Here is a 14795-nt window from a genome sequence, read left to right on the forward strand (position 1 = left end):
GTGGAAAGAGAGGATGGATTCCCATATTGTCTTTGGACTTCCACACACGCACTGTGGCATGTATGCACTCATGCGGGCATGCATGCCCACAGTAAGTGAATACATTTTAAAAATAATTTTAGTTCTATTAGTTCATTGCTTTTGTCAATTAATACAAATTTGTAATATTTATATAAATAATATAAATTAATAATTTTAAGTCAGTATACATTTATTTCAATACTCTAAGTTAATTAATTAATAACATTAATTAACTTTAAGTAAACAAACAAGTGTTAAACAATTAAAAGCATACCCAAGATGTCTGTCCCCTCTGGCTCTCCTACCTGTACTGCAAGGCCAGCCTCAGGGCTGTGGCGTTGGATTCGTACTTCCCCACCAGCATGCTCATCCTCTCGGCGTTGCTTTTACATTCCTCCAGGGTTATGGTGAGAAGATCATTTTGGGATTTGAGGTGTTCAATACGACTACAAAGAAAGGAACATTGATTTTACATGCTAGGACTGCAGTCTGATATTTCACTTGTCTCACTCACAAGTAGACCAGATGATCATGGTAAGAGAACACGGCAGGGAGAGGGCCAGCAGATAAAGTGCTTGCCATGCAAGCATGAGAACCTGTGTGGAGATCCCGGCACAGGCGCAGTGGCGTGCACCTGTAATTCTAGTGATGTGGATTGGCCAGAGTCAGGCAGTTTCCTGGAGATTGCTAGCCAGCCAGCCTGGTGAGCTCAGGGTTTGCTGAGAGGCCCTGTCTCAAAAACTAAGGTGAAGAGCAATAGAGAAAGACACCTAATATCAACTTCTCACTGCTATGTTCATGCATGGGTGAGTGCACACATGAACACATTTGTATGCCACAGACAAATATACATCCACAGACACATATATACAACACACATGTGATATGGGAGGCTGGCGACACAGCTCAGCAAAGTGAAATGCTTGTGGCAAGAGCACTAGAGTATGATGAATTCAGTCCCCTGCAACCACTCCTGGCAAAGTGGCACCATCTAAACTTCCAGCACTGGGAAGGCAAAGGGATGGCTCTGTGGGGTTTGCTCACCAGACAGCTTAGCCAAATCGGCTCCAGATCCAGGTAAGGGACCCTGCCTCATGAAAAGAAGGTAGAGAGTGACTGAGAAAGGCACTCGGTGGGTTTTTTTTTCTTCCACGTGTTACACAAATGTACATGAACTCATAGATGCGACACATACGTAATTACAAAAATGATATGGCATTGGTGGGCATTTTACCAAGTGTAACAGACACAGAACAGCTCAAAATAAAATAATCATGGAATTAAGTGTGAAGCAAAAGTAAAGACACGGGGGGCTGAATGTCATGGTCTTCCCCTCAGAACTCAGGAGGCAGGCAGAACTCTTTAAATTTAAGTGAGTTCTAGGACAGCCACAGCTATGTAGAGAGACCCTGACTCAAAAAACTAAAGACAACCACCACAAAGAAATTATAGACTCTGGTACCTGGTTACATCTATGCCATGTGCCTTTACTGGATGTGGCCATGGGTCTATAGTAAGGAAATCAACAGCTTTGGCATCCCATAACTCTGCAAAGTAACTCCAGCTATGCTGCGACAAGCCACATTGCATGGGGCAATACGCATGGTCATAATGGCTGCTGTGCCTTTGCTGGGTCTTCCTCCATCAGCCTGCCCAGTCAGGTATGATTGACCTGTTACCCAGGTCAGGAGATGCATTCAAATAGTGAAAGGTCAAGTTCCTTGACTTGGAACTTAACCAGGCTGATCAACCTAGATCCTGTGCTCTTAACCACACTCCACAGAACACTAGCCAAAGGTGAATTGGTGAATGATTAGGACAATTCTACCAGGCTGTCCCTAACTGGGAACTAGACCAGAGACCTGTGACCATGTCCAAAGGGCCTTCCAGGCTAGATGTCTATCAACACCAGTGACTGGGACAATCAGCAGTGAGAATTTTTAGGTTCTTTTATATCAGATCCAGAACTCTATAGTCAAAGCAATGGCTTTGAGGAAAAGTCAGAAAACAAACAAATGTAGACCCTTCAGCTTCTCTAGTTTCTGTCCTAGGACATGTGTGTGTGTGTGTGATCCTTCATTTTCCACAGAGTACACTCTTTCACAGTCTTCATAGAAGCAAGTCTTCGAGAGATATTCAGTTGACTTCTGAGGGAGATGGCCTGTGGAACCCACTGGCCTTGAGCAACAATCTTAGGACAGAATGGATTTGCCTGTATGGGACATGTCTGCTGGGAGAGTACTGAAGACTCCTACAGGGCACAATGAGTGAGTGAAGTGTTAGAAGCACACACTTTTCAGCTTTTGCTCATTTTGGCTTCTTTCAATAGTTCCCACTCTCTGATTTATAATTCCAGTACAGCAGTCCTTGCTAATTGGAAGCCATTAACCCCACTTACTAACCTACACCATCCCTGCCTGAAACACTTTCTTTGCTCAGGTCAGGACGCCCCCTGCTGGTCTTCTTCTGGATGTAAAGGCTGTGAGGGTTGGTGTTTCCTCAGGCTCAGGCTTGGGGGAGGGTTCCCTCCCCTGTCAACACTCTCCCTAGGGGTGCTTCTATCCAGGCTGTGGCTCCAGGAGGCACTCTGTTTCTATGGCTTCCCATCTTTTCTAGCACACACCACCCTCTGAGTGCCAGTCCCACACATCAGCTGCCTCCTGGCATTCCCACTGCGGGGGGGGGGGGGGGTGAGGGGGGTGTCACACACTGCTTCCAACTTAACAAAGACAGGGAGCTCAGTTTTCTTCATCCTGCTCTCCCTCACCTTCCCCACACCGGTCGCCACCGCAGCCATGCTCCTAGTCTCACAAGCCAGCACAGGAGCATCTCAGAGCCTCTCCTTACAGCCAGGCCTAATGTGGCTGAGGCTTCCCTTCTTCTGAACGCATTATGTGCTGTGGCTCCTGGCCCATCACAGTCATCTCTCTGCTCCCACTCTTTCTATCCTTTACCTCGAAGCTCCAGAAGGCAGAACAGGTTTTGTTCTTCCCGTTGAAAATGCCTTCTAACTATATTTAGGCTACAGAGTAAAATCTGCTATAGAATCCGATTCTGCATCTATGCCAGCCTCTGCCTGGTGGTCCTCCTGCTTCCCGTGTATCCTCCAGGGCCTCGCTCTACCTCGGTCCTACTAGCCTTTGTATGGCTCCTCTTTCACACCACTTTTGTCCAGTCCAGAATTAAGACTCTTCCAACCTTGTCATGGCTGCTCTTTTTCCTTAAAACCTCATGATAAACCTCTCCTATTTAGCCACACCTCCATGGACCACTACTTATCAAGGAATAATCCTCAGGCAAGGGACACAGCTCAGCAGTAGAATGGCTGCATAGCTTGTATAAGGTCCTGGCCTTAACCTCCAGCATCCAATATAACAATAATAACAAATAAATAACTTGACTCTTCCTTGACGGTTCCTCTACTGTTTTCCTTCTACACTTCCTAACAAAACATGCGCTTCAGGAGATGAGAGCCATTCTCTGTTTCTCATGCTCCATACTTTAGCACACAGTAGGTGCTTAACACAGATGATGTGCAACATGAGTAAGTGCAATGTTGTGTCGTTATGTTTCCCTAACCCAAGGAAATCTGAGTCAAAGCCTAGCCTTATTTATTTTTTTAAAGAGTAATAGTCCTTTAATGTGGAGACAATAAAATAACAGTCATTAAGACCGTATTTCTAAGAAGACCCACGTTCTGACCACAGCTATAATGATAGAACAACAGGGTGAGGGCGAAGGGCAGGGTCTGGAATTCTGCCTGTTAAGTAACTGTGCTGGACTTCATCTCTCAACTTTCCACTTCAAAGCCTTTGTTTTCTCATTCAGGAGGGAGACTAGCCTAATCCTCACAAGTTGAACATTTAGACATTTTTTCTGTGAGCATTCATTGTGTGATGCTAAACACACAACCTGCGCTTTGAGCACTAAATAGTGCCCCTTCTTTGTTCTCTCCTGGGTGCATAGGCCAGAGAAGAAAGGTGCCTTGCCCAAGTTCAGCAACAAAGCAAGCCTTTGAAATCCCAGAGAAGAGATCTTCAGCTGAAGGGAGGGTTCCCTGAAGGCACATGGCTTCATTCAATTGGAAAGGGCATATCTGATTCAGGGCTAAGGCTGGGAAGGCCACTGGAGGAAAAGGTTTCTGCTTTGTTGTTATGAGCTACTCATCAGAACTGGCACTTTAAAAGACTTTGGATTTAACAAGGAAACCATTTAATTTCAAATTGTAAAATCACTCAAACGGGCCTGGTGAGATGGCTCACCAGTTAAAAGCATATGCTTTTCTTGCAGAGGATCTAAGTTCGATTCTCAGAACCTATGCTAGGCAGTTTACAGCCTCTTATAATTCTAGTTTCAGGAAGATCTGATGCGTCTGGCTTCCACAGGCACTCATGCGCTCATACCCACACAGACGTAGGCACACGGCACACGTATGTTTATTTTAAAAAAGTAATCTTTGAGATGGCCTAGAGCGCCACATTCCCTTTGTTCTCAAGGACGAAAACAGCTTCGTATCAGGGAGGAGTAACATGCTAGTTTGATTTATTCCATTTTGCCACACACAAGAGGAATGGAATTCAGCAATGGTAGATGGGAATTAGTGCTCACATTCCTTCTTGATTAGCTCAGGAGCCTTCCAACCCCTTCCTGTGCTCTCCCCGAAGACTGCTAAGTCAAGGCAGCCACACCATCCTTGGAAACTGTTCAACGAGCCATTCTGTTATCATGGGACAAAGTCTGAGTCAGCCTGTGGTTAGCAGGTTTGGCTGTGGTCCTTTCTCAGCTTTTGAAGGAGTTCCCTCGTCACTAAGAGTGCTTGAAGCTTGTCTTCACCAAGGAGCAGGAGTGCATCCTACATCTATCTATATCAAGAGCATCATCGGCTAGAATTTATAAAGCTGGCCTATGGTAGGATAGGATGCACATGAGCAGAGTGCATAAAGAAATGCAGACAGCCCTCAGAAAAGAGCAGGGAGTTAGACCAATATGTGGGGCAGATGCCAAGAATGGCTCCAGCACACTGCTTCTGCTACTTCTGGCAAACACAAGCACCCCCTGACACTGACTCAACATTCCAGGACTTCCCACTGTGACTCTCTGCAGCACTGGCCCATATGCTTGGCAGCCGTCTATGACCTACTTGACATTCTTGGTGGATTGCTCCCTGGACTCACTCGCTATGTACTTCGCAAGGTCCAGCATGAAAATGAGAAGGCAGGGCGGGGCTCCTTGTCTACACACAGTTAAGGATTTAGAACACTAACAGCACAGTCAGAATGCATGTGTTCAACCTTCCTACGCACAAGGCCCTGTGTGAATGTCTGTCCCGAGCCTGTGAAGTTGACCCTGTGTGCCACAAGCATGTCCTGTCTCCATCTCAATCCCAGCAGCCTGGCAATCTCACTCCAGGTCACAATTCACAAGCCAATTTGGATGATCCTTTAGAGAGAGGGTCAGGAGCAGCTCCCACTCCCACCCCCACCCCTACCCCTTCTTCCAGTGAAATATGTCAGATCGCTCTTTACCTATTCAATCGTTCCGTTTCCACCTCAAACTCTCTAATCTTGCTTTCAGAGATGGCAGATCCGTGTGAGTAGAGTGTCTGGAAAATTTCCTGGATGTTGGAGCAGTCCTGGAGTGAGTGGGCCAGGTGTTCTGCCACACTGCTGGAAACCTGTACAAATGAGCACAATATCCCCCCGGGAGATGTCAGGTCAGAAACACCGGTCCCCAGGCACAATCTGCACATGGGACAACTTAAAGCCAATCCTCCTTAAGAATTTGGAGCCAGCAGATGGTCACCCTTCTGAGTCTCATGGGTCTCAGTTAGTATAATTCTAGCATTAAAAAAAATGACTGTGACAGTATCGTGTGAAACACAATCAGCTCACAGCTGCACCTCCTGAATAGCTTACACAGGGAAACAAGAAGCAGATCACTTCTCCTAGAGTCCCGAGAAGTCAGGACTGTAAACACAGTCTGGAATTTCTCCTCCTGCCTTGAACTCCTGACACTCTACGGCCATAGTCCGGGGTGATGGTGGCCCAAGAGAGATGTTGTCCCCTTTATCCTCACAGTTTGGGTTTGGCACAGAATCTGGACACATGTGGTTTTCGCTCAATGCAAAACTTTAAATTAGGAAATTAAAGTGAGTTTTGGGTTTTTTTTAAGACCCTTTCCTTTTGCCCTAGAATCAAGCAGCTAGCTCTCCCAGCTCCATGCCCAATCTTAAAGCGCACTCCTTAAAGAACTGAAGCTATAGGGCAGGAGAGATGGCTCAGTGGTGAAGAGCACTGACTGCTCTTCTAGAGGTCTTGAGTTCAATTCCCAGCAACTACATGGTGGCTCACAAATGTCTATCCTAGGATCTGATGCCCTCTTCTGGCATGCAGGTATACATACAAATAGAGTATACATATACATAAAATAAATAGATAAATGAATAAATCTTTAAAAAACAAACAAACAAAATCAGTAAAAGAACTGGGAACTACTCCCTACTCCATTGTCCCCTCACCAGCCTTCCGTCTCCCTCCCTGGAGGTGAGAGACACTGGTGTGAAGATTCACACTGAACAGTCAGGTCTAATCCATGTTCTGCTAGCTATGGGCCCCACTTCCAAGGCAGCATCCCCCACTCCATGAACAGTGTGAGCCCCTTCAAGTTGTATGTGCCAAGAGATAGTTCTTTTGGAGTTTTGCAACTCCCTACGTCTCTGGGAGCAGATACTTCATGTCATTCATGGGCATCACCAATAACTAACCAAATGTTATTTAGTTTTTGGAAGGTTTCCAGTGTGTGTGTGTGGGGGGGGGGGGGGGGGGGTTCGGGGGAAACCTATTTAAAAGCTGAAGTAGCAATTCACCATTTAGAAACTTTACACATTTGACTTTGCCTCTGTGGAATGAAACCCTTACGATTTGTTATCCAATTAACTGACAAATTGGAGGGAACATCAACGCTTCTGTCTTCTAGGAGCCAGGGTCTGGGTGGCTGTTATAGAGTTCCTTCTTCCCTCGCCCATCACCGACACTCACCCCAATGCTACTGATTTCCGAGCCCAGGACTGGCCTGTCAGATGATGACGATTCAGACCTTGTCTTTGACAGCTTCACTCTCTCGGCAATCTTAAACAAAGAACAATCGATCAGAAAGTCCACACCAGCCCCCCCCCCCCCCTGCATAACATAGGTTGGAGCAAGGCTTACACAATTTTTAGCCCTGTGAATTAAAGTCATTCCCTGGCTCAATCCTGCTGCCATAAACTTAAAATGGGGCTTCTAGACCTCAGCACATTTGGGGCCCTGGGGAACCTTGGCTGGGGTAGAGGGAGCTATTGTGGAGCTGGCCACAAGATGCCTGCAGTGCTCCAGTTGTTACCATTCAAAATGTGCCTTAGGAGACAAAACTCACGCATGGTCAAGAAGCAACCATTTCACCTAACTTACTAAACATGAAAGCTGAGAAACAGCTTCATTGTGGAGACTCTTAGTGCTGGAAGGCAGGAAGACACCTACCATTGGTACCATGTGACAGGGTCTTTTTAGGAAAGTGTACAAAAGCCTGGCAAAGGGGCTATGGCAGAGAACAAATGGTAACAATGTATTTCTTTTTTCTTTTCTTTCTTTTTTATTCCTTTTGGGACAGTGTCCCACTATGCACTCCTGGATGGCCTGGAGCTCCTTTTGATCCTCCTGCCTCTGCCTCCTGGATGGAGTTACAAGCCTGCACCTCCACACTCAGCTCTGTGATGTGTTTCCTCCACTGACACAGCTGTCATTCTTCTAAGGGGGAATTCACTGCTTCATCACTCAGGGTCCCCTAAGGGCTGATAGTTCCTTGAAAGCAAGTACCCATCCATTGTGAAGTCTCACTTGACAAAACTCTCCACAATAGCTTGTCAGCTGTGACATTTTCCAGTAGGCTGATTAATGAGACCCGGTATACAGGTTGCCTCTAAGAGAGACTTAAACCTATTAGTGGGTTATCTCTCCCTGCAGCTTGATTTGGTAGAGTTGACACTCAGTCCCAGGGGAAGCCACTAGAAGATGTGTACTGGTATGCCTGCACAACGGTGGGTTCAGCCCCAGCTGGGTTTTTTAGATAAGAAGTGTCCCGACACCACCAGACTTATCCTGGGGAGCTCACCTTAGCGATGGGGATGTCATTGCTGCTACTGCTGGTGCTTAGCTCTCCGGTGCTGGGGTTAATTGGGCGATTGGCAGGGGTGAGGCGACCTGGGCTAGAAGGCCCAGTAGCCTGCACACTCTGCAGCCGAGTTTGGAGCTCTCGGACCTGAAAAAATAATCCCTTTAGACGGAGTTGGCAGTTTCCCGGGTTAAAGAGCAAAAGAGCCAGACAGCCTATGGCAACAGTTTTCAACTGTGCTGCTCAGCTGGTAAAATTCACTGAAGCTACTGAGTCCTTAAGTGGGCTCACTGCTGACCAATCATCTCTTATTTACAAGCAAGAAGGGGAATATGCAACCTAAGTGTTAGAAGCTTTCAACACAGGGGTGACGAATTCGGAAAAGCATCTGATGCTGTAGTGGGCAACTCAGATAAGGATGCGATCTCTAGTCTTAGGAAACCCAGAGGCCACACAGGTATAGAGAACAAGAGTCCACACACACACACACACACACACACACACACACACACACACACAAATTGCTAGAAATATGTCTCCAGTGCTCCAAGGCAGCAGAACTTGGGAAGACTGAATTTCCACCTGAAGCTACTCCAGAGAATATAAAGAAGTATATGATAGGAGAATTGGGTTCCATAGGAGAACATGTCAGGGTGGGCTTGGTAGAGGAATAGGGAGAGGATGGGGATGTAGGACTGTGTACCTAGCATCTGGAGAATATGCAATACTGTTATTAGTGACAGGACTTTGAGAGAGAAGTACAACCAAACTGGAGTGACAGTGAAGGTACCAACAGCTTTCCTCTAGGTAACCAAGGCTCAGGAGCATCCCTGGTACAGTAAAGAGGAACATTTAAATAATAAAGCAAGAAAAAACAAAACAAAACAAAACAAACGGGACTCTGTGAATACATTTAAGGCACAAGAGTAGAGGCTGGAGAGATAGCTTGGTGATAAGAGCCCTGACTGTTCTTCCAGGAGACCAGAGCTCAATTTGAAGCACTTACATGGAGGCTCATAACTATCGGTGACTATAGTCCCAGGGGACCAGATGTCCCATTCTGACCTACACATGCACCAGGTACATGTAAGATTTATAGACATACATACAGGCAAAAACACCCATAAACATAAAATTTAAAAAATAAAATAAAATATGCCCTATTAACATCTCACTTATGTGTAGTTACTGCTCTGTGGCCACCAAGGAGAGAAACATCCCAGTAAGTGGCAACAGTTGCAACCTTTATGATAACCATGGACACACTTTTATTATCAGAGTACCAAGCCTGTTATCAAGCTTGCTATGCAACCAAGATGACCTTGAACTTCTGAAGCTACTGTCTTTAGCTCTTGAATGCTAGAATTATGGGGAAGTAGTAATAAGTCTAGTTTATTATGCTTCAGATTGACTGCAGTGCCCCAAAATTCAAATGAATGAAGCACCAGATGCAGCCAGCCAGAAGGTACACCTGGGCATTCATTTAGAGCTGGGTTTTCTAAACTTTATGGTATACTAGATCTCTCTTTTAGGGTTAGTGAGAAATCGGGGTGGCAGAAACCTACCCTAGTGTTACATCTAATGAGTTCCCCAAAGGTATGAATGGTGGACATCAGGGAACCATATCTTGAGCAGCCGGCCCAAGGCTACAAAAGCATTATACAAAGCATCACAGACAGGCAGAGCAGAGCCCAATTCCTACTCTAGCTCTTGACGGCACAGCCCTTCCAGGCAAGGGCAGAGACACAGCCCCCCTCTCTAAGAGCTTCTAGAAAGCTTTCATATTAAATGTCTGGGCTATCTCTACCCTGTTATCTTGGGAACCAAAAGTAATTGAAGTTTCAATAATTCATCAACATATTATAAGCCAAAATAGGGAAATTCCCTTGGAGCAAATTGCATTCAATAGTGAAGCAGATCAAAAGAGCCTAATGCTTTGCTGTGGCTTCCAGGAGCTGGGGATTGCTTGAAATGCACAGTGTTCTCCCAACACAACAGAAGCAAGGGCTGCAATCAAAACACAACCAGACTGCAAAGACACATGCCTGCTGGAGTCAAACAGAAGTCAAGATGGGAGTTTATTCTGGAATAGTCCCTGGCAAACCAAAGGCAGTGTCAGTGATGGAGATTCATCAGGCCATGGGGCGGGGGGGGGGGGGGGGCGTGCTTCCACTATGTTCCCTGGCAGCTTCCCTGGTTGAGTCAGTAAGGCTCTGAATAATTAACAAAGTTAACATCACTCTAAAACTTACATCCAGTCTAATCGTAGCAGGAAGCCATCACTGGCCTGTTCCTAAATCACCAGTCAGTGTTCTTGGTTCGCTTGGTTAGGATTTTTTGAGTCAGGATCTTAGTCCTTATCCCAGGATGGTCTTGGATCTTAGAACAATTGCCCTGCCTCAGTTTCTCTAGTACAAGGATTGAGGCATAAGCCACCAGAGTTGGATTTTGAAAAATACAAACAGATCTAGCAAATTTATTAAGACATCGTTTAAAATAACCCATGGTTTAGAAACATTTGCTCTTCTAATCACAAAGGTGCTGAATGTTGACTGTGGAAAAGCTAAGGCGCACTGCAGGTTAACACAGAAAAGGTTAGCACGTCCCTTTTAACTGCTCTCAGGCAATTGCTTCTGGTCATTTCCCGTGTGCATTCATGTGGTCCAGTGATTTCTAATCTATACATTCTCATTTTAAAAGCTATGGACTCTTTGAAAAATTAAAGGATGATATATTCCTTTTGGACTATGTCTTATTTTTAAATAACAGTGTTCATCAGTCGGGAAAAAAAATCAGCTGAAGGGTCAGCTACATGGAAAGAAGGGCAGCTGCAGGATGACCTGAGTGTCTCTACAGATTTAGGGTGAAATTAAATGAGCCAATACTAGAATTGAAGGCCACCCAATAAAACAAGTTAGCTTAGGCAAGGACCAGGAGGCAGGCAGATAGCCATTAGAGATTTCCTTTTCACTCCTCCCATGGGAATGGGTTGGATCAGGACTCCCTCAAAAGTGATGTCCCAATTCTACATAATACCTGGGAATGTGACTATTTCAGAACAGTCTCTGTAGATGGGATGACACTACAGATCTCTGAGATCATCCTGGACTTAGAATAGACACCACACAATGACCTGCTTCTTAAAAGTGGGTGGGGGTAGGGGTAGGAGCTGAGGCAGAGATATGAGACCAGTAAAGGACACATGGAGATTAATATAGAGAATGGCTGCAAATCAAGAGCTATTGGATGCAGGAATTGAAAGACAAACTAAAGGCTGCCCTTTCCCAGCCTGGAGAGATGGTGTAGCCCTGCTGCGCACATCGTGATTTGCAATTCTTGGACCCACATAATATTAAAGAGTAACATTTTTAAAAAATTCTATATTTGCAGTAATTACCTGATAAACCCATCTTCTATTGAAGATGTCTCTTATTAAAGGATATATACTTTTTCTCTACAGAATACTTTGTTGTTGTTTGCTTTGTTTTGTTTTTGGAAGTGGGACAGCCAACATTCAAAGTGTATCCAAAGGAAGACTGATGTACATAGGAAAGCCATGTATCATTCTGACAACCCTTATAAAATGGGTTCCTCAGCCGCAACCCCAACCCCAGCCCCTGACCCTGGGAGGCTACTTTCTTCATTCTCTTAAACTTAGTACATAGCAAATACCCATGCAGATGTACAGAAATTGATCTACTGCAAATACCCGGACTCTAATAGTATATAAGGTAAGGCTCTTGTCTTTCAAGAACTCTGAATTTAGCAAACTGTGATGGGAATCTTCTATAAAAATGGAGTCCACAAGCAACATCAACTGTAGAAGAGAAAAAGGCGTCTATCCTTTACAATGCAAGATGAAGACAGTAGACTCTTGCTTCTGTCTGGTTCTCATTTAAGAGTTTGGGGCCTGTTTTGTTTTACTAGGTTAACAGAAGAAAAAGGGCCAAAACAGGGGAGGGATGGATGGGAAGGGATGGGGTTGCAAACAATGAAGGGGGAATAAAGATGGAAAGGCACTCCAGTACCCACCCAGATGCATGGGGATCAGTCCCTTCCATATATGGATACTCTGGTGGAGTATGGAGGTAAGATTCATCTTCAGACAGAATTTCTTGTATTGACAGCAGTGTTCTACAGCAGCCATGTCTACTCACCCTACAGATTACTACCAGATGCACGGGATTAGCCTGTATGTAGTTGCAGTATGTTTACTTTACCCAAGGAGATGAACTTTAAATTGTGTTTGACTGGAACTTATTTAGATTCAAACTTGAATAGTTGTATGTGGCAAGTTGTTACTGTGCTGGTCAGTACAGCGGTATAAATATTCAAGGAAATTAAACAGCTGCCCACACTTGAAGCTTGGTGTCATCATAAGTCATGGTATTCCTTAATACAGTGGAAACACACACACACAGAGAGAGAGAGAGAGAGAACCCCCCCCCCATCACTCATCTCCAGAAAGAATGATATTAACTTTGGACATGTGAAATTTAAGGAAACTCCTGTCTGGTGTATATAGTTCCAGGACAGCCAAGGCTATGTAGAAAAAGCCTGTCTTAAAGAAAGAGAGAAAGAAAGAGAGAAAGAGAGAAAGAGAGAAAGAGAGAGAGAGAGAAAGAGAGAGAGAGAGAGAGACTTGAAGAAAGAAAAAAGAATAGAAACAAACGGACAGAAACTTGAAGGAAGCTGAACAGAAAGATGTATATTTAGGAATGCTGGGTGTGGTTAAGGCCTAGAGAGGAAGGAGGTGTAGTCACATGGGCAAGGAAAGGGTCAGTGGAGGGCAGGGAAAGGAACACCCACTCCACTGGGGACAGGGAAAGAGGGTATGGGCAGGCAGAAAGAAGGGTGAATTTGCAGAAAGAGGGATGGTGGGAGCTAGAGGGACTCTCACCTCATGTAGTATTTTTGCTTTTAGGTATAGTGGACTGAATTATCAGATGTTAGACACGAGGAAGGGGTGTGAGCTAGGGTAATAAAGTAAGGAAAGATGTAGATGGGCAAGCCTACTCAGCAGCACCAAGGGCTTAGCTAATCTTCCATTCAAAGTCATGTCTAAGGACACGTTATCTTCTAACTCTGAAAACCTTATTAAAATAATAGTAAAGGGTAGAAAAGAGAGAAGAATGTGTATAAGGCATTCATAGAAATAAGAGTGGTGTGTATTACAAAAAGGCTAGAGAGGAGTAAGACATCCCACTGAGAGAAGAATCAGAACATTATGTGGTGCATCTGAAGGCAAGTGGCCAGTGCATCTACTGACAAGATGGTCAGCAGGGACTAGATTCACACTGACAGATTCCCACAAGATGAGAAGTGGGGCTGAAAACAGCTGTTCAAAGGTTGCTGTCCCAGTGACTGTGCATAACACAACTTAAAACTTCAACACAAGATGGCCTTAGCCAAAGCCAATAAGCACTCTTCCTAACGATGCATGGAAATGTTGCTGTATGGGAAAGGTATCATGAGAGAAAAACTCATTGCCCAGGGCAAAGGAAAGACAGTGAAATCTCCAGTTTCCAGACCTAAGAGCTGACAACATAAAGGACAGGAAGGAGGGCAAGAGACAGGGAGTGGGCTCCTGGGCCAAAGAGTTCTCTGCCCAACCAAGCCCAAAGGCTGCTATTACATCTGTCCTTGAAATCGGTGCAAAGAATGCTACTCTACGAGCTCATAGAATCTCACTGGAGCAGTGAAGAAGGGGCAACTGTCAGAAACAAAAGTCCCAAACTAAGTGTGGGGTGGCACAGTTCTATAATTCCAGCATTAAGAAGGCTAGAAAGATCATGTGTCCAAACTCAGCTTGATTGAACCCTATGTCTAAATCAATAACTCAGAACTTGGCACGTTTGGATGTGGGTTTCAAGTCTGTCCTAGCCGCACACTGTAGGACCTTACTATGATCTAACACTGGTGTATATTGCCAAGCTTCTTCCTACCTCAGACATCAAACTTGTAACTAACTCAACTTAGTGACATTAGGGATCAGAATACTTTGACCAGGAAGCTGCCAGATATGGAGTAGCAAATTTAGAGAGGAGGAAAGGAGAGCGGCAGCCAAGTAACCCAGAGGAGTCTGCTCTAGATAAAAAGCAGACTATGTCACAATAGACCTATCCAGGATTCCTAAAAGAAATATGTGGTCTCTCTCTCTCTCTCTCTCTCTCTCTCTCTCTCTCTCTCTCTCTCTCTCTCTGCTTGCATTCAAATCTCAGCATGTAGCCCATACTGTTCTGATATTTTGCCACATGAGCCCCAGGAATGACAAGTGTAGACTACCATACCAAGTCTGATATCAAATTTTAAAAGATTGTCCCACCTCATAAAATTGCAAAGCTTCTGCAAGGCAAAAGACACTTTCAATAAGACAAAAAGGCCACCAACAGATGGGGAAAGGATCTTTACCTATCCTAAATCAGATAGGGGACTAATATCCAATATATATAAAGAACTTAAGAAGGTGGACTCTAGAAAATCAATTAACCCCATTAAAAAATGGGGCTCAGAGCTAAACAAAGAATTCTCACCTGAGGAATAACAAATGGCTGAGAAGCACCTGAAAAAAAATGTTCAACATCCTTAATCATCAGGGAAATGCAAATCAAAACAACCCTGAGATT

The 14795-nt window shown here is 44.8% G+C and overlaps 1 protein-coding gene across 5 annotated transcripts in view; it reads right to left on the reverse strand.

The window, feature by feature from the left end:
* Positions 1-14795, reverse strand: part of Mcc (MCC regulator of WNT signaling pathway) — a 233011-nt gene that overhangs the window by 41521 nt on the left and 176695 nt on the right. For all 5 annotated transcript variants that reach the window (XM_021150247.2, XM_029472144.1, XM_021150249.2 and 2 more), the window contains 4 exons: positions 8170-8316; positions 7059-7148; positions 5547-5695; positions 327-467 (listed from right to left, as the gene is read on the reverse strand). In XM_021150247.2, the coding sequence (XP_021005906.1) occupies positions 327-467; positions 5547-5695; positions 7059-7148; positions 8170-8316 (527 nt within the window). The remainder of the gene's footprint in view (positions 1-326; positions 468-5546; positions 5696-7058; positions 7149-8169; positions 8317-14795) is intronic.

Source organism: Mus caroli, chromosome 18 (assembly GCF_900094665.2).
Source record: "Mus caroli chromosome 18, CAROLI_EIJ_v1.1, whole genome shotgun sequence".
Lineage (NCBI taxonomy): Eukaryota > Metazoa > Chordata > Mammalia > Rodentia > Muridae > Mus > Mus caroli.